Genomic DNA, 24,510 nt, shown 5'->3' on the forward strand with positions numbered 1-24,510 from the left:
CAAGTACTGCTAGTGTGACGGCAGCCTTATGCCTAGGAACGCAGAAATAATGACTTTTATAAATTGCCCACCATACCTCTATTGTGTCCCAGAGGTATGTCTTCTACCCCGGTGTCAACCGCCTCAGAGCCGTCAGTCATCTCCCTCTTGCGTCTGCGCTGCCTCCAGTGTTAGGCTATGTGCACACGCAGCGGATTTGATCCTGCGGATCTGCAGCTGTTTTCCATGCGTTGTACAGTACCATGTAAACCTATGGAAACCGAAATCCGCTGTGCACATGCTGCAGAAAAAAACACGCAGAAACGTAGCATTGTTTGTTCCGCAGCACATCAATTCTTTGTGCGGATTCCGCAGGGGTTTACACCGGCTCCTCAATAGGAATCTGCAGATGGAAAACCGCAGGTGGAATCCGCACAAAACTAGCAAATTCACAGTAATTCCGCAGTGCCGTTTACCTGCGGATTTTGCAAAAACTGTGCGGAAAAATCCGCACACCAATTCGCAACGTGTGCACATAGCCTTACTGTTACATGCCATGCGCTCTGCCAACATTTCTTGGGTATGCGCTGTGCGCGCTGCTCGGGAACTTACATCAGGGCATGGTGCATTGCTCTCGCACAGATCCCGCCCCACAGTGCGTTATGATGTATTCACACTGCGGGGCTGGGAATCTGGCGCCTGCGCAGTGAGCATCTATCTCTGCGCCTCTCCCCATCTCCCTCCTCCTCTTTCCTCCCTCGGCAGCGTCTTAGAGAGCTGACAGGCGCAGAGATAGGTGCTCACTGCGCAGGCGCCAGAGCAATACATCATGCCCTGATATAAGTTCCCGAGCAGCGCGCACAGCGCATACCCCAGAAATGTTGGCAGAGTGCAGGCGCCAGGCATATAACAGGAACACAGGAGGCGGCGCTCAGACGCAAGAGGGAGATGACTGACGGCTCTGAGGCGGTTGACACCGGGGGAGAAGACAGACCTCTGGGACACAATAGAAGCATGGCGGGCAATTTATAAAAGTGTCTATTTCGGCGTTCCTAGGGATAAGAAACATAAAAGCCACCTTCACAGAATGCAGCCTTAATGCTGCTGAAGGAGGCTTTTCCTTAAAAACGCCCGGGGGGGGGGTAACAGGTTCCCTTTAATTTATTAACGCTGTAGATGCTGATCGCTCACATTGTAGCAGTGCAGCCCTGATATTCCCGGAAATCCCCGTCTGTATGTTAGGAGGCACTGTGGACGTCATCTGACCTGTGATCCGGCGGTGTCTGTCTTTTTAGGATTGCATAAACGTGCGGTCGGCCACAGTTTTGTGCACTTCTGAAAAGGACACCGATGAACAGATGCCAGACGGAGTCCAGAGTAACTCTGCTGCCTCATTATAGTGAATGGATGCCATGTTATTCGCAGTGATCAGCGAGCATGCTCGTCACTGTTACTCGCTTGAGCATCAGTGTGCTCGGGATGCTCGTTATTCGGCTAGTATTTTTTTAATATTCCAGCAGGAACTCGAGTCCCTGCCCCACATGTTTGGTGCTTTGTAGACCGCCAATGAACATGTGGGGATTGCTGCCAGTCACTGTAATGCTGGAGCCAGTTTGGTTACTGTGATTGGCTGACCACATAGCGTCATCTGGTCTGTATAAGTCCCGTGACGCCATTCTTGTCACACTGTAACCTGGAAACAATCAAAGCAGGGAGAGGTGTTGGTGAAAGATGGACAGAGTTGTAGCTGCGTATTAGCCAGGGCTTCAACCACATTTACATTTCTTTTAAGTACAACAACGTTCCTTCTTAGGGCTAATTATAATACATATTAATATACAGATAGATTGTGCTGAAGGGATCGTGTAGGACAGGCAGGGCCGGCATAAGGGGCAGGCGGACTAGGCAGCTGCCTAGGGCCCCCGTTCCCCCAGGGACCATCAGTCAGTGGCGTGCCGCTAACAGCGGCATACCACGCTGCTGAAATGGGGCCTGTGAGTAAAGGGGATCGCCCAGTGCCGACCCCCTCACCCCCGCATCACGCATTCAACTTATTGACATCATATATGCCAATACAGTTGAAAGCAATGATGGAGGAGAGAGCGTCTCTCCCATCATTCTACCTCTGGTTGTGACTCAGTGCGCGCACAATGATGTCACTTCATTGTGTGCTACACTGTGCCAGCCGTGGAGCTGATAACATGCTCTGCAGAAGCCAGATCAGTAGGAGAACGGGAAGAAGTAAGCATTGTTTATGTGTGTGTCTGCATTATACTGTGTGTGTATGTATGTGTATGCATTACACTGTGTGTGTGGGGGCTGCATTATACTCTATGAGGGGGCTGCATTATACTCTATTAAGGACCATGGGAGTGCATTATACTATATGGTTGTTGCATTATACTATATGGGACCTGTATCATACTGTATTGAGGACCATGGGGAATGCATTATACTATACGAAGGACTATGGGGTGCATTATACTATGAGTAATGCATTGTGCTATATGGAGGACTATGAGTGTGCATTATATGATGTGGGGGACTACCAGATACATTATGCTATATGGAGGACTATGGGGAGTGCATTATACCATAGGGAGGATATGGGGAGTGTATTATACTGTATGGAGGCCTATGGAGAGTGCATTGGACTATAGGGAGTGTATTATAATATATGGAGCACTGTGGGTAGTGTGTTGGACTATGTGGAGCATATTATACTATATGGAGGACTATAGGGAGTGCATTGGTCTATGGGGACTGTATTATACTATATGAAGGACTATGAGGAGTGCATTGGACTATGGGGAGTGCACTATAATATATGGAGTACTATGGGAAGTGCGTTCAACTATATGGAGCATATTATACTATATGGAGGACTATAGGGAGTGCATTGGTCTATGGGGAGTGTATTATACTATATGGAGGACTATGGGGAGTGAATTTGACTGTGGAGTGTATTATACTACATGGAGGACTATACGGAGTGTATTATACTATATGGAGGACTATAGGGAGTGCATTGGACTATGGGGAGTGTATTATACTATATGGAGGACTATATGGAGTGTATTATACTAGATGGAGGACTATAGGGAGTGCATTGGACTATGGGTAGTGTATTATGCTATATGGAGGACTATGGGGAGTGTATTGTACTATATGGAGGACTATAAGGAGTACATTGGACTATGGATAGTGTTATATAGGGAGGATTATAGTGGTATATAGAGATACATCTGTACATAACCTCTGGAATACAGGTACATAGAAATTTCTATGTACCTGTATTCCAGAGGTGAAGAAAGTCAGATTTTATTGTTTCTATTAAAGTTCAAAAAGTAATAAAAAACTATTATAAAAACGTAATTTTCTCCCTTTTTTGGGGGGGATCTGGTCTCCCAAGGAATCAAACCCACAACCTACATCATTGCATGTAGCAGCTGGAACTATTAGCACAGCCTCCACTGACAATTGTCAGTATAAGGCCGGGGTCACACTTGCGAGTGCAATGTGAGAAATTCGCATCAATACCCGACACTGCCGCCGGCGGTTCGGACCGGAGCATTCAGCTGCATAGAAATACATGTAGCCGCACGCTCCGGTCCCGAGTGCCGACGGCAGTGCCGGGTATCGATGCAAATTTCTCGCATTGCACTCGCAAGTGTGACCCCGGCCTAATAAAAAAGAAGCACAGTCAATAGTTTAGTTTTTTTTAATGCTATTTTGTTTATATTCCTGCAATAAAGAGTTAATAAAGGTTTGTAAATAAGTTGTATACCATAAAGCAATGGCACTCACAAATAAAATTAATTTCACATAAAAAAATAAATAAAATAAGCCCTCATACAGCTAACTTAACAAAACGAGGTCCTGGATTGTAGCAATAAGAAAATGTTAAAAAAATGGTTTCCATAAGGCTCAAAACTGTTTTTGGCTGGAAAAGCTGAAGACAACTGTATGGAGCAATATTTGGAAGTGCACTGTTACTTAGGAAGCATGATGACACACATGTAGTGTACCATCTTTATTATACTGTAGTAATAGAAAGTGGTCGCCAGATGGCGCCAGAGTAGCAGGTGGCTGTCAGCCGCTTCCCTTTCTGGCCTGCGCTCGGTTTCCTGCTGTCAGGAGATCGCTGACATCACACTTCTCGCTGCCTCCAGCTGCTCGCACTTTCACAGAAGTTTTCTGAGGCTGTGCCCGTCCTGGTGCCCGCAGTGTGCCCGACCTGGTGCCCGCACTGTCGGGAGGGAGAGGGAAGTTTGCTGCCAGGTTGCACAGTCGCTGTGGATTGTTTGCATACTTCCCTGGGGAGAAGAACTGCAGAGAGGACCCGAGAATGGAGCGTCGTCTGCCGGGAGCCCCGGAGCTGTGTGCATGGTCTCTGTGAGCGCTGGATTACCGGGAGGCGGGTCTGCGAGCAAGCAACAAGTCACAGTAAGTATAATGATATTAATAATAATAATAATGATAATAATAATGATAATAATAATAATTATGATAATAATAATAATAAGTCTGGCAGCAGCCGGCTCCTGAGAGCAATGAAGTCACAGAGCCTCAGTGTGCCCGCTCCCTGCACCGTCCTGTGCTAGAATTCTGCCTAAAAGTGAAAATTACTGCAGGGACCAGCACTGGATTAGGGACCACTGGCATTGTAGAAGGGACTAGAGTTGAGCGAATATGTTCTGTAGCAGGGACCACTAGCTCTATAGTAGGGACCACTGGCATTATATTAGGGACCACTAGCTCTATAGTAGGGACCACGAGCTCTGTAGTAGGGACCACTAGCACTGTAGTAGGGACCACTGGTATTATATTGTGGACCACTAGCTCTATAGTAGGGACCACTAGCACGGTAGTAGAGACCACTAGCACGGTAGTAGGGACCACTAGCACGGTAGTAGGGACCACTAGCACGGTAGTAGGGACCACTGGTATTATATTGTGGACCACTAGCTCTATAGTAGGGACCACTAGCACTGTAGTAGGGACCACTATCACTGTAGTAGGGACCACTATCACTGTAGTAGGGACCACTATCACTGTAGTAGGGACCACTAGCACGGTAGTAGGGATTACTAGCACGGTAGTAGGGACCACTAGCACTGTAGTAGGGACCACTAGCACGGTAGTAGGGACCACTAGCACTGTAGTAGGGACCACTTGCACGGTAGTAAGGATTACTAGCACGGTAGTAGGGACCACTAGCACTGTATTAGGGACCACTAGCTCTATAGTAGGGACCACTAACACTGTAGTAGGGACCACTAGCACTGTAGTAGGGACCACTAGCACTGTAGTAGGGACCACTAGCACTGTAGTAGGGACCACTAGCACTATCGAGCTACTATTAAACTGTGGTGGTTGCACTATATATGAGTTGAGGGTCAGATTGTATGAGAGCTACCCTTCCACTCCATTGAGGACCATCATCAGAGATTACATCCATGTAATTTGGGATCATGTGTATTACAGCAGAGCTTCGCTATTTGCATTTATTACAGCATTTCCTCTATATTAGAGCCTATATTATTTGTTACATGGGCTGACAATAGTTTTAGGGTAAGTTCATACTGGGCATTTTTTTTTCAGTGTTTTTTTGCAGCAAAACCTGATCTCTTCGCAGGAAAGAAGCTGCAGAAAAAAACATGTTTTCATTGGTTTTTCCCGCTTTTCTTCTTTTGCGGCATTTTTGATGCTTTTTTTTGTTCGTTTTTTTACAGCGGTTGTTGCCTGTAAGATTTGTCTCTTGTGCATGCTGATAAAGTTTAGTGTTGAAAAAAAAAGTCCTGTTCCATAGAATGAAGTTTTGGCACCACTCATTCAAGTCAATTGGTGAAAAACGCTGCAAAACGCCTGAAAGAAGTGACATGCCCTATGTCTAAAAAACCATGCAAAGTACTGATGACAAAAAAAACAATGTGTGTGTATGAGATTCCTGAAATCCCATAGGCTGGGCTGGTACTGTAAAACGCAGCTGAAAATTAGCATAAAACAACCTGCAGCAGACCCTTCCGCAGTGCCTCGCTGGTGTGTGTGCCATGTGACTGCCCCGCCGAGCAGTAACCACGTTATTTCCGTTCTATACTCACATTACTACTTAAAAAAAAAAAAAAATCAATATCCAGTTTACTGAATGTGTTTGTCGCTTAGGATGTGTTCACACTTAGCCTTAATGCAGCAATTTTTCAGCTGCTTTTTATCCACCTTTTGTGCAGGAGTCTGCACCAAAATACACAATAAAATGTTCTCTAATTATGTTTTTGTTTTGTTTGTTTTTTGCTGGATTTTGTTTAAATGCCTATTCCCTGTTATTTGAGGCATTATTTTAACCCGTTTTTGTTGAATTTTTTTTTTTTTATTTTGCACATAAAATTCTGCACTTAAAAACAAAACTGCGCTTTTTACATACAATTTTTCAGGTTCCCCAAAGAAGCCTATAGAGAAAAAAATGCTCCAACATAAGGGTATGTTTCCACGTTCAGGTTTGCTTCAGGCTTTGGTCAGGATTTTATGCAGGTAAAATCCTGACCAAAAATGCACCTGAGGTCACTGGCAGGTCACCTGCGGTGTTCCTGCGTGTTTTGCTCATTGTAGCAACATGCTGCGTTCCGAAAAAACGCACCGCATGTGCGTTTTTGCGGGAAAAACGCATGCGTTTTTTAATGCACAGTGGAGACGGGATTTCATTAAATCCCCTCCACTATGCTGTAACATCTGGACGCAGCGTTTCCTGAACGTGGACACATCTCCTCAAAGTCACAGTGGGCATGAAATGAGCGCTCATGAAATCACAGCCACTTTGCTTGGATAGTTAAATGCAGATTCTCTTAACAAAAACTTTCTGTGATCCACCATATTGCACACAACGCAGTGGGGGGAATTTGTGAGAACTGGCGCTTTGGGCTTTGGTCTTGCACCCGTAGTGTCACGGGGGTACTGGGTAGACTAAGGCTGGTTACCCGGGCCCCTGCAATATCCCTCAAACTAGGGAAACCCTGTCTGTCCCTCTCCCAGAGTTTACACTGAAGGGGTGCATGTCTGGGCCGCCAGGCCTGACCCTGAGTCCTGTTTCAGTACTAAGCTAAAACCTCCACCCGCCACCCAGTGATAAGACCTCTCACCAACCCCTACAGAAAGCACAGACAGGGAAAACTAAAAAACGCACCACGCCGCAGACACACAGGAAAACACTATAATGTGCACAGGGCAAAACAATGCAAATATAGGAAGGAGAAATATGACAAAGGATAATACACCACCAGATACGATATTTCCTCTCCTAGACCACCACTCCAGACTGAGATCACCAGGCACAAGACACAAGCTATAATCGGCAACGCCCAAAGCCCAGCAAAACTATTTAAAGGCAACGGGCGTGACCCAGCCTCCAACCCGAGTACCAGCCAGATTAACCCCGGACAATCTGGATCAATCTAGCCGGCGCCACTGAGCATATAGTGGACGAATGAGGAATTACCGCTGTCTGTCGGACGCCCTAGTGTGAACAGCGTCCGACATGACACGTAGCTCCAGGCAGTAATGTCTGCCGAGTTTATTTAGACACCTCCATATTAGAAGATTTGGGACATCGTCTATATACAGAAACATGAATTCTGCAGCTATTAGTTGGTGAAGCATGCTTGTTTTCCAGCATGTATTATAGTAATATTACTGCTATAATATTACATTGGATAGCATTTGTTGGTTGGCAGGCCGCAACCCCTTTGCAAAAACCTAATCACTTTTTGGAGAAGACTCCAAACTGGTGCAAAGCTGATTAATAGTAAGATTAGTGGCTCTAGAAATGTCTCCTCGAGTCCAAGCCTTATACTATACACTTTTGTGAAATCAGAGAAACACGCTTCTTTCTCCACTGATGAGTCACTTCTCCTTTCCCTGTCTCCAAAACATATTATTAATCAGAAAAACAGCTCATATGAGTTTTGGTTAAAACAAGAAATGTTGCCAGCTCACTGAGTTGTCAGGTTACAGCTTCTTATTGAAATCAATAGAGCAAGAGGGAGAGGAACAGACACACGCAGAGCCTGCTGATTAACTAATCTCAGAGCTGGATTCACAGGTACACTGCTCAGTAATGCTTTATACTATCCTCCATTCTCCTATGTAATCTCCATGCTGTTGTTGCTTTTCTTTTGTGTGCTACATAGAGACAGAAGAGCAGGAATCCATCATCTCTCTTATGTTCTACAAATACAATAGTAAATAATAGAAATGTATTTTATGTTCTCCAATCTCCGGGCCCCTATTAGTTTAAAAAAATGAAAACAAAATACAGGAATAAGTAGTAAGTTTATTATTATTATTATTATTAATAAATTTAATTAATATAAAAGGTATCTGAGTCTGGAAAATAAAAAAATGCAAGTCACATAATAGCCATGAATAGTGTTATTCCTCTAGTACACACATATAAAAGACTATTGTGGAAAGTTGCCTGAAAAGACAAGTATACGTTAATGTAAAAGCCTCAGTGCAGATGAGGTGAGGGTGCTCCATGCTGAGTACTGGGATGGACACATGGCTGTACCCTTTATGAACCAGTTAGTCCACTCTAGGAGCCTGTTTTGTTTTAGCAGTCAAACAATGTAAAATGGAGAAAGTCAGGCGTCCGTCGGAAACATCCATGCTCGTTCACTACCTTGTACAGTGCATACTTTATGTACCAACAGATGTGGAGTTAGACAATGTTCACACCACATTTTTGTTCTGTGTTTAGCGCGTTTGCTGGGAAAGCTCCCAATGTAAAGGCGAAACGTGTCCATAGGGCTCTATTGCTAGGCAGAGACCAAAGAATGTGTCCTTTTGGCTTCAGTCTTGTTATTATAGGTACAATTTACCCTACAGCAACTGGAAACACAAATTACCACACTACATTATGATACAGGAAAGATATATATCTTGGTACCGTGTTAGCCAGTGGATAGAAAAATATTTATTGAGAGTCCTCAGTAGTTGACTACTGAGGACTCTCAATTCTAAATATTTTTCACACTACATTATATACTTCGATGTTGTACTAAATCACCAAATAATAAAACTTCACTCTTATCTGTAACTGCCTAAAACAAGAGGATTTAAAAGTCCAGACAAGTTGATCCACAATGCAATATTTATGTAATCACCATTGTAATTGTTCCTAGAAATGTGGCTCAGTGAAGTTTACTGATTCTCTGCCATCCGAGCTGTCTGCAGTACAGTTCTGATCGGATTCTTCACAGTCTGTTCATTAAATAGCAAAATAACAGCACACCCGACATGTTTCACTGCATGGACACAGCTTTTTCAGGGGGTCACAATTTAAGTAAATATAGTCTTGCTGTTATACATCAGTTTACCCCCTAGAATAAAATATGCAATAGCTTAGTAGACTACTCTAGTCCATCCCATGGGATTAAGCAAAATTGTATCTTGAAAGTAAAAAAAAGGGGAGATTTGGAGCTCGTCACGCTGTAAGGTTGGGATCTGGATGGTGGGTGCCGATCCTGCCGGTGATGCGTCCTGCACAGCTAGTGTCATGGTAAAAAGAGAAAAATCCGGTACATCCATCCTATAATAAAATACAAGAAATTTTATTTTAAATTCATTAAACGCGTTTCTAGCGCACACAGACGCCATTAGTCATAGGATATAGCGAAGACTCATGGGAGCAGAATTTTATGAGTAGATCAGCCTATATACTAATCAACAAATATAGAACAGATCATTATAGTTAATTCTAATGGATATTTGGTATTGAGTTTCAGAATCCAGGAAGCCTCTCGTAAGGCGAGATGTTTTTGCCGGTTACCACCTCTTATAGTCTGTGTCACATTTTCAATGCTGTAAAAACAAAATTGTAAAGTATCAACCTTATGGGCGCAAATATAAGAATATCTGCAATTGTTGTTCTTTATATTAGCAAGGTGTTCAGCGATCCGTTTCTTTAATTCTCTGCTTGTATCGCCAATGTAGCGTAGGTGACGCATGCTACACTCAATGCAATAGACAATATGGTGCCAATCACGATTGATAAATGTGTCAATGTGACATTCCGCATCATGGGGCAATGTAAAAGAATGTGTTATATTTCCGGCAAAGGGGCAGACATTGCACCTATTGCCCGCACATTTGTAAAACCCCTTGGGTGTGAGCCCGGAGGATGGTGACTATGGTTGACGCACCATGCTAGGTGAATTCTATATGCTTGTGTATTACATTTATTGGATTTTATTATCGGATGGATGTGCCGGATTTTTCCCTCTTACCATAAAATTGTATCTTGTAAGCATATGTTTTTATCATTAAATTCTATGGGTGATGGATGCCGTTGTATGGTATCTTTTACAGGCATCCACCTAACAGCTGAATTTGGCTTGCAGCTGATATAGCATTCAAAGACGCAAGATTTTCCAGAGCATCACACCACCTCCGCCATCTTGCCTATTCACCATAGTGCATCCTGGTGCCATAGGAAAGTGCCTACATGATGTTAAAGAAGATAATTATTTAGACGTGACTATCTTCTTTCATTGCTCCATTTTCAATTTATGATGCTCCCATGCCAAATGTAATCACTTTAGGGGGTGAACAGGGGTCAGCATGAGAGTCCTGCCCGGTCTAAGGCAATGCAGCTCCTTATGTAGCAACCTATAATGTACTATAGTAATGTTATCGAAGCAAGCATATTGAATCAACATACAGAAATACAACTCCACAAAAATGGGGCTAATAAATATTAAATATGCATAAAGGACCAATAGGGGCCAGCTACCAAACATAGCTCAAAAGACAGAAAGAAAGACAAAGCAGCCATAAAGTCCCATACAAAAAAACAAAATTTTATTAAACAGTGTTAAAACCACCAGATACAGTAAAGTGATGCATAAGGGGAGGAAAAGGTGTACTCCTAACAGCCAAAACGGGCAAGGTCACCCATACATAGCCTGCCTGAATATCACACTATGCCTCTATAATGGAAGAACCATAGCTGCTAAACAGAACAATATTGGAACAATGCCACAGCATAGGACACGGTAACACCTCAACATGAGAACATACCTGGCATATGCGAGACAGACAGGGTAGATAGGTGACCGAACCCGACCCCGACACGCGTTATTTCTGAGTTTTATTTAGATTAGTGAGAAAACCCTTTTAAATGTTATCTGCAGTATAAAAATAAAGATTATTATTATTACTTCTTGTTGCTACATATACAGAACATCAACGCTTTGTTGTTTTTTGTTGTGAAGCTGTTGTCAAGTAAATGTTACTATCCGATATTGTTATAAGACTTTTTATATTAGATGATTCATTTTACTTGCCTGAAAAGAAATGCAACAAATTTCTCATGTAATGGTCAGAAATACAATATATCCTGTGTGTAAGCAGTAGAACAATTCTCTTGCCCCAAATTGTCTGTAGGTTTGAGGTTCTCTAGCTAATTCTTTCCAGTTTCTGGAGGATGTGTTTCTTTAGAATGGACATTGTCCTTGGGTACCGAGACTTTGAGAGTCGTGTACACCCTATCCTGTGATGTACCGCAGAACCCAGCAGTGAGTCATGTATCGGCCCTTGCTCCCAGACATTGCTCTGCAGGTTACCTGCTTTCTTCAGTTGGTAAGCAACAAGCATAGATGAGATGAGAAAAAAATTATATTATTTACACACGCTAAAATAAATTGTCCAGATACAGTATATACCGTTTTCTGGAAAGTTTTCCCACAAATGAAACTTATCCTATGTATCTACGGTAAGGCCGGAGTCACACTACCACATAACATGGCTGAGTGCTATGCGATAAAACTGCAAAACACTCGGCCCAGTGTTCTTCTATGGGACAGCTAATATCTGAGATTATTTTGTCATACCTATTCGGCATGATCACACCTGACTCACTGGCACCCATACAGGTCCATGGCTGCATGTGAAACATCGGTCTGCACTCGGATGTCATCCCAGTGCAGTCCGGTATACTCTGAGACAGGCCATGGAGGAGATGTGCGAAAGGATGAGAGCACTGACACTAAGCTCACACTTGTGGCACAGCAGGAGCCGAGGGTCATTAGCATATCGCATCCTATGCTCTCGCATCCGATGCCATATGCTGGTGTGATTCCAGCCTAAGGAGGCTGCCGGACACATAGTTAATGGGAGGTATGTATCACAGAGGTGGTCCTCTGTGATGTAAATCAGAGTAATGCTCTAGTGCACATATTACTAAGAGACTTGTGCATCTGGGCCAGGTTTACAGGCAGCCTGAGATTGGGCGGGTCTGGCAGCCCACATATCCCACCCCTGGGTGTGGTTCACAGGGTAAAACGGAGTCTTTGTTTGACACATGGACTGTGTCTTGAGGTAAGGAGACCTCCTGTGTGATGTCTCCAGACTGAGCCGGTATCCTGGATGTGTGACCTGGACTGTCTCTAAAGTGACTTTGTTGGACCTGTTTACATTTTTTTCCCTACTCTGTAAGGCCATTTATTTTCCTTTCCTTGTGACATGATTTCTGAAGCACCAATAAACCAGCCTGGTCATTTAAATGGAAATGGTTCCTGGGTTGCATCACCGTGCACTCAAGTGACTAGCAATCCCACACCACAGAATAGGGCAAAATTGTCACCACTTGGAATCCCAGTCACTGGGATAAAGATAAAGGGTCTCTGACCGGATGGAGTAGACACGTGCATTGATCGACCTCAACTCTACTTCGTTCATTGTCTGTAGGACTGCTGAACAAACCAAGTACAGTGCTAGGCTGTCTACAACAATCCCATAGACAATGAAAAGAGCATCTGTGCATGCGCGCTTCCACTCCATTCAGACAGCTCTGCGGAGCCCATTTTTCTGTATTTTCAGCATGGGTCTGGTGACAAGGACTTCTACTGATCCAATGAGCTCCTATACTTCAATGAAGAATTATCTGGTTCCTTGAAATTAATGACCTCCACGTAGGAGAAACAATCACTTTTAGGGTTCGCCCACACTAGCGAGTAGCCAGCGTATAAGTCAGTCGAGTGCTATCCGATGTTTAATCGGAAATCACTCACTCCAACATTATACTATGGAGCAGTGCTGAAAAAGAAAATTGCTGCATAACGTGATTGGAAGCGTATATCACATAAAAAAAAAAAAGCAGATTACACACCGATAACAATTGAGAAAAAAAAATCGTCCCACTTTCCTAGATGGAAAAAGATTTTTATTTGTTTTTTTTTTTTTATATACTGTCTGTCTTCCTATCTTAAGTGGCAATATAACAACAGTCTAATGTATATGAAGGCTTCCTGTGTCAGCCTTCTTTATTTTCAAGATGCCTGATCTTTTGTTCTCTAAAAGATAAGCTGCTGCTAGAGGTTTCTGTTCTGGCTAATTCCCCTCTTCCAAATAAAAATAAATCTGTCTGTTCAGTGAGCCTGCTGGTGTTTTTCTGGATAGTTTCAGGGCATTGCTTCTCTGTGTTTATGGCCTCTATAGCCTCTCTATTGCAGCCCTGGGATGGGCTGAAACGTCTGTGATTTGTATTTCCACATGTGCATTAAATGAACATCAATATAGGCGAGTGCCGGGATCTCATTTTATTCATTGCTGTTCCTCCACGAGCGCCATCACAGAATAACCTAGTGCCGGCCTACCGTGTTTTTCTTTCTTCTCTATAGCATTGTGGCTGCAAAATGAGTTAACTGAGAATCCATCAGTAAGCTTGTTCATCAGGAGAGTTTATAACTCTTATCTTTGATCCTCTGTGCTCCTCACAGCTGACTTATGACCACATTAAAGTTGACCTGAACATTTTGGTCATAAATCAGCTGAGAGGAGCTCAGATTAAGGGTGCAGTAAGATGGCCGTATTATTCGCGTGATGATCACATTGCAATCCTTGGACTGGCCCTCCTGACCTGAGCACAACAGCTGTATAGAAAAACATGCTGTCACGCTCAGGTGAGGAGAACCGACGGCCAGTCCGAGGATTGTGATGCGATCTTCTCGTGAGTATTACGGCCGTCTGATTTCACTATCCTATGACTAGGTGTAAGAAAACTCTCACTTTAGTGGGGTCATCCCATGAACACCTCTTACCGTGCTTTCCGGGATATATATTATACTATTTGGCCTCTGAAATATATGTAGATATATCTATATATTTATTTCAGTGGCCATATAATGTAATATATGTTTATTTTTTTTTTACTTTGAACCATTATTTTTCTTACTGAGCTTTAGTTCTCTATTTTGTGGCTTGCACACCAGTACAGTCTCCCATGCATTGTTTAACCTCGGAGGTTCAGCTCAGAGGTCTCAATACCGACATTATTTTCCACAGAATGGTGTTTGTTATTTTGGAAAAGTTTAAGCTTCGCATGTAGGTCTTTCCTGTCATGATAAATATTAATGTTGTGCCAAACACTAACATAGCCAGGCGATTTGTTTTGGGAAAAGTAATATTTCTTGGGAACCAGGCCCGAGCTTTAGTCTGTAACGCTGGTTTTACTTTGCTTGAAAAAAAGAATGATTATAAGCTTCACCGACTTATAGCTGATGCACTAACATCTAAAAGATCAAAAATTACTGTTGCTATTTGAAATGATTTGTTCCAGGACCAGCATTTATTACCTGTCTACAGGACCGGAGAAAAGTGTATATTAATTGGTCCCCATTGATTACAAACATAGGGGTCCGGTGTCCCCCATGAGAAAGGAGATGTAGTGCACATGTGTGACCACTGCTTATTTCTTTTTATAGGTGTTATGGTCACACATGCACACTACCTTTCCATTTTTAAGGGACTTTGGGACCCCCGTCACTGTCTTCATTTACTGTCTGTGGGAATTGTGGTCACCATGGACATCACGACAACCATAGTGGACCCGTAGGAGAGGAAGGAGAAGTGGTCACACATGTGCACTACAGTCACATGAGGCGCACAGGACTGCTCCCCTTCATCAGGATCTTGGGGGGGTACTTACTTGCTTCTTTACCTGGTCATTATGATTTGATAAGCCTCCAAAGCTTTTTAAGCTGACCGTCATATATCTCTAGGTAGGGTTACATTTCTAGGACATTCTGGGTTAGGAGTCCTACTTTTTTTGGGGGAAAGAAAACTATCCAAAGGGACCGATATGCTATACAGGCTCTGTTGAGTTGAAAGACTCAAACTCAGAAACATTTCCCGGATCCGCGCATTCCTTAACCGCGACACCACAAAAACACTAGTGCATGCCCTTATCATCTCCCGCCTCGACTACTGCAACCTCCTACTCTCTGGACTCCCCTCTAGCACTCTGGCACCACTCCAATCCATCCTACACTCTGCTGCCCGACTAATCTACCTGTCTCCCCGCTATTCCCCAGCCTCTCCCCTATGCCAAGCCCTTCACTGACTTCCTATCGCCCAGAGACTCCAGTTCAAAACCCTCACAATGACCTACAAAGCCATCCACAACCAATCTCCTCCATACATCTGTGACATGATCTCCCGGTACCTACCAACACGCAACCTCGGATCCTCTCAAGATCTCCTTCTCTACTCCCCTCTCATCTCTTCTTCCCACAACCGCATCCAAGACTTCTCCCGTGCTTCCCCCATACTCTGGAACTCTCTACCCCAGCACATCAGACTCTCACCTATCATAGAAACCTTCAAAAAGAACCTGAAGACTCACCTCTTCCGACAAGCCTACAGCCTGCAGTGATCCTGAACCGCCACACAACCAGCTCTACCCTCTCTTAGTGTATCATCACCTGTCCCCTGCAGACTGTGAGCCCTCGCGGGCAGGGTCCTCCCTCCTTATGTACCCGTATGCCTTGTTTTTTGCTCATGTTTAATGTATTTGTCTATATTTGCCCCGTATTTCACATGTAAAGCGCCGTGGAATAAATGGCGCTATAAAAATGTATAATAATAATAAAGAGGTCCTGCCACCGTTTTAATTTATTAAATATAAAAGATGGAAAAAAAATATTTTTTGTTTGCCTAAAATACACAGGAAAAATGTCATCTCTAACTTTAGCCCTGTTAGAAATCATTTCATCTTCAACTTGCCTAACTCTTCACAATAACAGTCATTTTGATCAGGGGTGCCCAAACTTTTACATGCCACTGTATTGACCAAATACTGAACGTGGGAAGAGTTTTTCTCCTGTCTAGCATTTTGTGTCCTTCCTGTGTCTCAAGCTTATAAATGAGCTTCATAATTTTTTTTTCTCTTTTGTAGTTGTGTATTTTTCTTTTTCTTCATTTTTACCTTAGCTAGAAGCTTCACACACATGAGCTCGGTGACTTCTGGAATGTTTCTAAATTCAGTCCGATGCTCTTTGTCTATTTTCTTTCTTTTTTTTAATTATTATTATTATTATTATTATTTGTCTCTATTATTTTATTATGGTGGCGCAGTGGTTAGCACAGCAGCCTTGCAGCGCTGGAGTCCTGGGTTCAAACCCCACCAAGGACAACATCTGCAAAGAGTTTGTATGTTCTCTCCGTGTTTGCGTGGGTTTCCTCCGGGTTCTCCGATTTCCTCCCACATTCCAAAGACATACTGATAGGGAATTTAGATTGTGAGCCCCATCGGGGACAGTGGTGATAATGTGTGCAAACTGTAAAGCGCTGCGGAATATGTTAGTGCTATATAAAAATAAAGATTATTATTATTATTATTTATTTATTTATTTTATTATTTATTTATTTGTCTCTATTTGCTTTATCTTGTGGGTTAATGTGTTTTCATATACTTTATTGTTTCTTTGTTTTCAATACCTTTTGTAAATTTCTGTAAACATTGAAACCTGCTGGCTTCTTCCCTGAGAACACAAGATTGGACTCAATTCTGCGAGTAATATTGTTTGAATTACTGAAAACGAATGGGTACATATTAGGGAATCTACTTGTAAGCAGATCAGGTAGTACCCAATTAGTTCCTTCGCAAAAGGGAGTCACACTGTTTTTTTTTATGATAATACTGCAGGAAATAAAAAAACATGACATCTAAAAGATTAATTGGAAAGTGTCAATACTAATGAACCGAACAACTATGCCATCCAGAGTAATGAGGTCCTTGAGCCTGGGCAACGGCAAAGTGTTAATATCAGTAATCCAATTTTACCATCCATTTGTGTATTATCCTGTTAGGAACTTGTGTTGTAAGGTTTAGTAATATGCCTGCTATGTGCTCATATTATACCGTTGGCACACAGGTTTTTCTTATGGATTCACATTAGTGTTTCTCCAAAAGAGTATACATTTCTGTCTGCCTCTTTAGGCACCAAACAAACATACTTTGAGTCCACAGTTTTGCTCTGTCCATCCATGACCCCTAACAATGGAGAATATGTCAGGTGCCAGGATTTGTCCTGCCATTATATTTTTTTCTTTCTTTTATAAACTAGTTGATTCCAGTTTTCACACAGGGATGTCATAGTTGAAATTCCCAGTTGTTTTCTTACAACACAATCCAACACTCCCTTCTTCACGAGAAGAAAAATGTAGGCTGACGTAAATGTCTGCTTATATTATTCCAATGGCAGTTTTCACACCACATTCACAATAAGTGAAAACTCTCGCATGGACGTCTCCAGGCTTTGTTTCTTAGGATCCATGTAGCTGCTGTAAAGCATAAGGCTATGTGCACACGTTGCAGATTTGCCTGTGGAATTTCCTGTGCAGATTCTGAATTTCTTGGCAGAAAACGCAGGTCAGAATCTGCGCCTTTTTTGGTCTGTGCACACGTTGCAGAGTTTTGTGTGGCTTTCTTCCTTTTTTTTACCCCTGCAGATTTCTATTATGGAATGGGTGCAGAAACGCATCAATTCTGCACAAAAGAAGTGACATGCTCCTTTTTTGAATCTGCTGCGTTTTCTGTGCAGATTTTTCCACACCATTAGCACAGCATTTTTTTTGCCATTGATCTACATTGTACTGTAAATCACTTGCGGATGTGCAGCGTTTCTGCACGGAAATAAAAAAGCTGCAATTCTGCAGGAAATCTGCAACGTTTGTACATAGCCTAACTCTGAATGCTGTGAACGGGTCTTCAACAGGATTCCACCCCCCAAACTATTTATACACGTATGTACCTCTTTCAAAGACAAGTCCAGCGATACCTTTACATGGCCGGTCTGTTCTTCCGTTAATGAGAAATTAGTGTTTGAATTAATATGCAAATGAGCCTATAGAACCATTTGTAGATAGATCTGAAGCCTCTGTCACTCCAGCTCTATTCCCCCTATGAGCTCCACTTCCTCCTGTTTGACTGAAAATGGGTACATAGGATTGGTTATGTTGAAAAGCTCTATTGCCCGCTCAGTGCCGCCTCCTTCTGGTTGGGTGACTGCTCCTTTGTCTGATGTCACAGAACATTGAGGCTGTCAATCAAGCAGGAGGAGGCAGTGCTGGACAGTGAAGAGAGCTGGAGTGACAAAGGTTCAGATATACAGCCTTATTTGCATATAAAAATGCTGATTTCTCAGTAATGGAGGAATGAACTCGCCATGTAAAGGTATTGCTGGATTTGTCTTTGAAAGAACTACATGCGCATATAGTTTGTGGTGTGAAATCCTGCAGAAGATTCCCGTTCTGGTGCGTTTTGTCCCCAAACTCTTGTATGGAAAATAGAATTATAAATGCAATCAGGAAATAAAAACAGATTAAAATAAAATAATTTTCATCAGTATCTGTTTTTATTTTTATTCAAATGCTTTGGCCACGGTATATTTTTTTGACAAATTTTAGAAAATTGTGGCTTAAAATAGCCCAGTTAGTAAAAAGACTATAGACACGTTTCTTAAAGGGAATCTGTCAGTAGGATCAGCTCCTAAGCCGTCTATATGGACATACAGGTCATAGTAAGCTGAATGAAGTGATACCTTGATATCTGCAATCCAATGTCTTATTCATGAGAAATTCACATTTCTATTATATGTAAATGACCTCTTCCAGGCTCTGGGGAGGCTGTTTCCTGGAAAATAACTCTGCCTCCAGAGATTATTTTATATAAAGGGGAATTACCGTATATACTCGAGTATAAGCCGAGATTTTCAGCCCTTTTTTTGGGGGCTGAAAGTCCCCCTCTCGACTTATACTCGAGTCATACCCAGGGGTCGGGAGGGGGAGCGGGGGCTGTCTAATTATACTCACCTGCTCCTGGCGCAGTCCCTGTAGGTCCCTGGTTCCGCGGCGCCGCAGCTTCTTCCTGTACTGAGCGGTTACATGGTGAGTATAATGGGGAGGGGGAGCGCTGCGCGATAGACACCTCTCCTCGTTCTGGCACCGCTCCGTCTTCAGCGTCTTCTGCAGTGACGCTCAGGTCAGAGGGCGCCGTGACGTGGTTAGTGCGGGCCCTCTGCCTGAATGTCAGTGCAGAAGACGCTGAAGACGGAGCGGCACCGGATAGAGGAAAGGTGAATATTGAGAGTGCCGGGGGCCTGAGCGACGAGAGGTGAGTATGTGATTTTTAATTTATAGCAGCAACAGCAAATGGGGCAAATATCTTTATGGAGCATCTTATGGGGCCATAATCAACGTTTGTGCAGAATTATATGGGGCAAATGTGTCTATGGAGCATCTTATGGGGCCATTATTAACCTTTATGCAGGATTATATGGGGTATATTTTAATATGGAGCATCTAATGGGGCCCATCATTAACTGTATGGAGCATTATATGGGGCTCCTGATTCAATATGGATATTCAAAAACACGTAACCTACTGATGTCTCAATTAATTTTACTTTTATTGGTATCTATTTTTATTTTTGACATTTACCAGTAGCTGCTGCATTTTCCTCCCTAGGCTTATACTCGAGTCATTAAGTTTTCCCAGTTTTTTGTGGCAAAATTAGGGGGGTCGGCTTATACTCGGGTCGGCTTATACTTGAGTATATACGGTAACTAACACTGAATAGGAGAAATTATATTTGTCTTCTTGCAAGCACATGTTTTGCAGCTCTCTGAGCTCTGCTGTGTTGCAACAATATTGCAGCCCTGTCTGGCTGTGAGCTGGAAGCTGAAGCTGGGAGGAACCTGCAGGTGTCCTCCTACATCTAAAGGAAACATTATGGATAATTACATTATATTTAAGCAATTCCCAGATAGATTTTCTTTTTTGACTTATCCAATTGCTCATAACATAGATTTTAGATTCTGTCTTCATTTTCTATGCTTCATCTACAGTGAACGAATTGAATAAGTCCTTCTGCTGATTGCCAGTCCGCTGCATGAGCTCATTCTCCTTAGGGTCTCAGATAATATAAAGAATCTAGTCTGGTCATAATTTTGCTGAAAAATTTTGTTTTGAGAAATCTTTGTTAGTTGCTGCATTTATAGCGAATAGTATTCAGCACATAGGACCCAGATTACATAATAAGGACAACAAAATCATATTATACACTATTAGTAATTATTTGTGCATTGCCACTGTTAATTTTAGTAGTTGCATACCGCACTTTTAGTTATTTGCTGCTGATTTATTTGTGGCTTGTTATATTTCAATGTATTAGCTTACCTGTTGATTGCATATTTATGGTGAATAGCAAACTTATAAGCTGAGCTAACCGTATCCCCAGATCTCCTCCACCGGACGTGTTAGTTCAGAATGTCATTATTCACTAACTTGTAGTTACACTTTCCCTCACTGCTCCAACTTCCTGTATAAAGTTTATAATGATGTCATCAACCTGAAAATACTTGTCTTGTAGGTTCCAGCCTGACATTGCCCTTCTTACGGGGCGTACTTCATTTACTTTTGTACATAACTTACCAAGTGTATTCCTCTATGGCTATAATTACATCAGTATAAAAATACAGTACAATGTCCACAATGCCGGGTTCACTATTAAGACCCCAAGAGGGGCCCATCGTCTAAGCATACAGAACAGGTGCACTTGCCCTTTAGCTGCACCCTGAACTCTGCTGGCCTTCATAGACCCTGTTGTTTTGGGGCTCATAGCTGTGTTAATGTCTGGTTGCATTGGAGAATGACAGGTTATCAAACTTGAATTATTCCATTTGGAAAATCGAAGGCTTAAGGGAGCTCTTATTATAATGTACAAATATAGGAAGGGACACTACAGAGATCTTTTTTACACCTAGGCCAGCAATGGTGATAAGGGGGTATCCTATACGTCTCAAAGAAAGAAGGTATATAAGTGGTTCTTTACTGTAAGAGCAGGGAGACTGCGGAATCTTTACTGTACAGGCAGTGAGATTATGGAATTCTCTGCCACATGATGTTGTTCACTCAGCAGTTTCAGGAGGGCCCGGAGAGTGGATACCTTTCTTGATGAATATAATATTCCACGTTACGGTACTCGATTTTGGAGTTGGGACCCTGATCCAGTCTGATTGCCATGCTTGGAAGTATTTTTTTCTCTAATATGGAGCTTATAGCATCTACCTCATGTTTTTTCTTTTTTAACCTTCCTCTGGATCACCAAGTCAGGTCACGTGTTTAACTTGATTGACAACGACAGATAAATAAAAAACAATGTTATTGTGTTTAAAATGCAGAAGTGAAAAAAAAAAAGTTTTATCCTGAATTCTAAAAGAGGCAACAGGTCTCATTGTTAAAGGGTTTGTCCAGGACTATTTATTTTTTTCTGTTGGCCTAAAAACTGACAAGCAGTTGCTAGCAAAGGCTACTACCTTCCTGTTCTACTGGCTCAGAGCGGTCACTGACCGGTCCTACCAGTGATTCAGCTGCTTCATGTCCGCAAACCAGCTCTCCTACTTGCAGGCTGCTCTGTCAACGGGCCGTGACTGCCGACGTCATGCTGATTGACAGCAGGCTCCCCGCAGCTAGGGAGCAGGGAGCCAGCTGTCAATCAGCATGACGTCAGCAGTTACACCCCATGAACAGAGCAGAGCGGAAGACAAGGCGCTGCCCTGTTGATGTGACGCTCTGGTGACTCCTCTGAATTGCCGGCAGGTCTTTGTTAGCAACTACCTGCTTGTTAGTTCTTGGGCCCATAGTAAAACAATTAAATAGTTCAGTATAACCCCTTTATGAGGACTTGTCACATGATATTAATATTCAATTCATTTACTTAGTGTAGATGCTGCGTGCTTCTATATCTGGCAGTTTTATGTTGTGTTTTTTGTTTTTTTTGTTCTGCAACTCTTTCTGAGATATGGCCCCATTTTCCCTGTATGTAAAACTTTTCTTGTTAGTCAAGGGAGCGTGATTATCATAACAAGGCCCACAGCGAAGAGTTGAGAAGCACACCCCGATATCTATAGACTATATACAGGGGAGCAGAGAGGAGCAGGAACCCAAAAAATCAATACCATATTCTGGAGACCAGGGGGGCACCAAAATGACATATTTACGTCATGCTTACATCACAGCAATTTATAACATTCCCGCTAATAAGTCAGATTGCTACTTTACCCATAAACCTGGCAATAAATGTGGCACAAAATGTCTACAGGAGAGTTCACATTAGACATTGAATTATAAGTAGTATTTGTTTCTTCCTTCTGTTTTCCTTCTGTTAGCGAACACAACAGAAGACGCCATCAGTGAATTAACGGTGATTTCACTTTATGTAGTTCTGCAAGTTTTTCAGCTTTTTTTTAGTGATTCTCTGATAAGCGCAATAGTTCTAGTAACTTTCAATAACTATCCTGGTCCCAATAGACTGAATTCATAATATTTTCATTGCTTAGTTACACCCCATAACAGACTGGATTCCCCAGAAATGTATTTGCTGCATTTTCCCTTTTTATGAAGTGACTAAGGATCTGCAGTAGTTCAGCGCGGCTCCGGGGACGTTGCCTTCTGCAAATATCTTGGGCCTACACTAAAATTAGAACATTTCAAGAAGTGCTAATATGTTTGTTTTTTTTTTCCTTTACCACTTAAAGAACCATTTTTCCACATCAATCAACATGTTGAAGACCACAATAAGCTGTCAATTGTACGATGTAAAAAGCAAAGCTGTGGTATCTGAGAATAACATACCAGGGAATCTCAGCCGTGTAGGAAATGCTTGCGATGACCACGCAGTGATACTGGAAAATAGTCTCGTCCCATCAAAACTTTCCCAACTTTTAGGTAATTAAGTCAGCCGAGAAAACATTTTTTGTTTCCTTCAAGCTTCCTCTGGTGTTCTTTCCCAGTAATGTATTTGGCAGTGAAGTCTCCATTTATTCCTTGTAGGATGGCATTTAATGCAAGAACAGTTTCTTCATGGTTGTTTGACTGCTAGTTTTATCTAAAAAATATTCAGCTTTGCTGTGTTTCTACTTCTAATAATCTACGCGGGCCAGCTGAAGTTCCTAATCACTAACATGCTACGTTCCTACGATCATATTTTTGGTCCGAGTCCTGTCTGTGAAAAAAATGTTATTCAATAGGGCTGTTCAGATGATTGTTTTTGTCACACAGACCAAATGTCCAAGTAAGAAAAAATCTCTCTATTCAGATTGCAAATTGTTAGCATTGTACATTTGAATGGCTGCTGATATAAAAATCGATATATGGATTACAATATAGATGAAAAATTGTCTGTTTTTTTCTGTATGAAATTCGGATGATTTCTTTAAATGCTCATGTGAAGTTAGCCAAACCGTAATGCTACACTATCATTCCATGTCTGACACTTCTAATCCTTGCAACATGATTAATGCCCCTTTTACGTGGGCCGATCGTTGGTCATTAAATGGCCTGTATAGGCACGCTGATGAACATTCCACGTGGTCAAAGCGAGTGCTAAAATGATCGTTGTGTACCCATTTGTGTTCGGTTATTATGTCCTCTCCTGTTTACACAGGATGAGGTTCTGTTGATGACATTTTTAAGCCAGCTAAAAAAATCATCAAACTGTTAGGAATTCCTGCCGTGGATGTAATCGTCCTCCACCGGTTTCCAGATTTCTCTAGCGGTCGTTCCATGTTGGGGATGGAGCTAGCGCGCACTTGGTGACAACACACGGTGGTGCCTCGTGTGGAAGTGGTGAGAGATGTTGGCACACAGGACGTTGTGCTGCCCTCTTGTTTTGTGGCCCGGGAGTCATGGGACACTGGGTCTCCCAGTTGCCAGGTAACGCAGGACTCTGCCAATGGTGGGAATGTGTGCACCCTGATGTATAGGTGAGCACGGAGTGGCTTCCTGGACATTACTAGGAGGAATGCATCCCCTGAATGTTATCCTTAGATTTGAGCTGGCTATTTAGGGCCTCCTTCTAATCCAGTTCAGTGCTGATTATTCAGTGCCCTTGCATAGTGGTATGGTGAGTGATTCCCGGTTGGGTTTTGGTTGCTTCTCAGTAGTTCTAATAGTCGTTGGTTCTTCTTTATTAGCTATTGTCTTGGGGTTTCCCTTTGGTTTTCATTTGGCTTTTATACTGCTAGCTTTGGATTTACTCTTGTACCTGACTCCACATCATCTGCATCACCAGACGCCTGCTACCCAGCGACAGGAGTCTGGGAAGGGCTCTGTAAAGCCTCCCTCACCCAAAGGAATGGATGAGTCAGAGAAAAGAGGGAGACACAAAAGCGCAAATAGGGTCTTATCAAACGTTAC

General features: G+C 42.6%; 1 protein-coding gene across 3 annotated transcripts in view; it reads left to right on the top strand.

The window, feature by feature from the left end:
• Positions 1-4,289: 4,289 nt before the first annotated feature.
• The window catches only part of LOC143781825 (mitogen-activated protein kinase kinase kinase 3-like), a 155,156-nt gene continuing 134,935 nt past the window's right edge, over positions 4,290-24,510 (top strand). For 2 of the 3 annotated variants that reach the window (XM_077268699.1, XM_077268698.1), the window contains exon 1: positions 4,290-4,425. In XM_077268699.1, coding sequence (XP_077124814.1) covers positions 4,366-4,425 — 60 coding nt within the window. In that variant the 5' untranslated portion in view covers positions 4,290-4,365. The remainder of the gene's footprint in view (positions 4,426-24,510) is intronic. The other variant, XM_077268700.1, reaches the window with a different exon arrangement.

The sequence above is a fragment of the Ranitomeya variabilis genome, chromosome 6 (assembly GCF_051348905.1).
Source record: "Ranitomeya variabilis isolate aRanVar5 chromosome 6, aRanVar5.hap1, whole genome shotgun sequence".
Lineage (NCBI taxonomy): Eukaryota > Metazoa > Chordata > Amphibia > Anura > Dendrobatidae > Ranitomeya > Ranitomeya variabilis.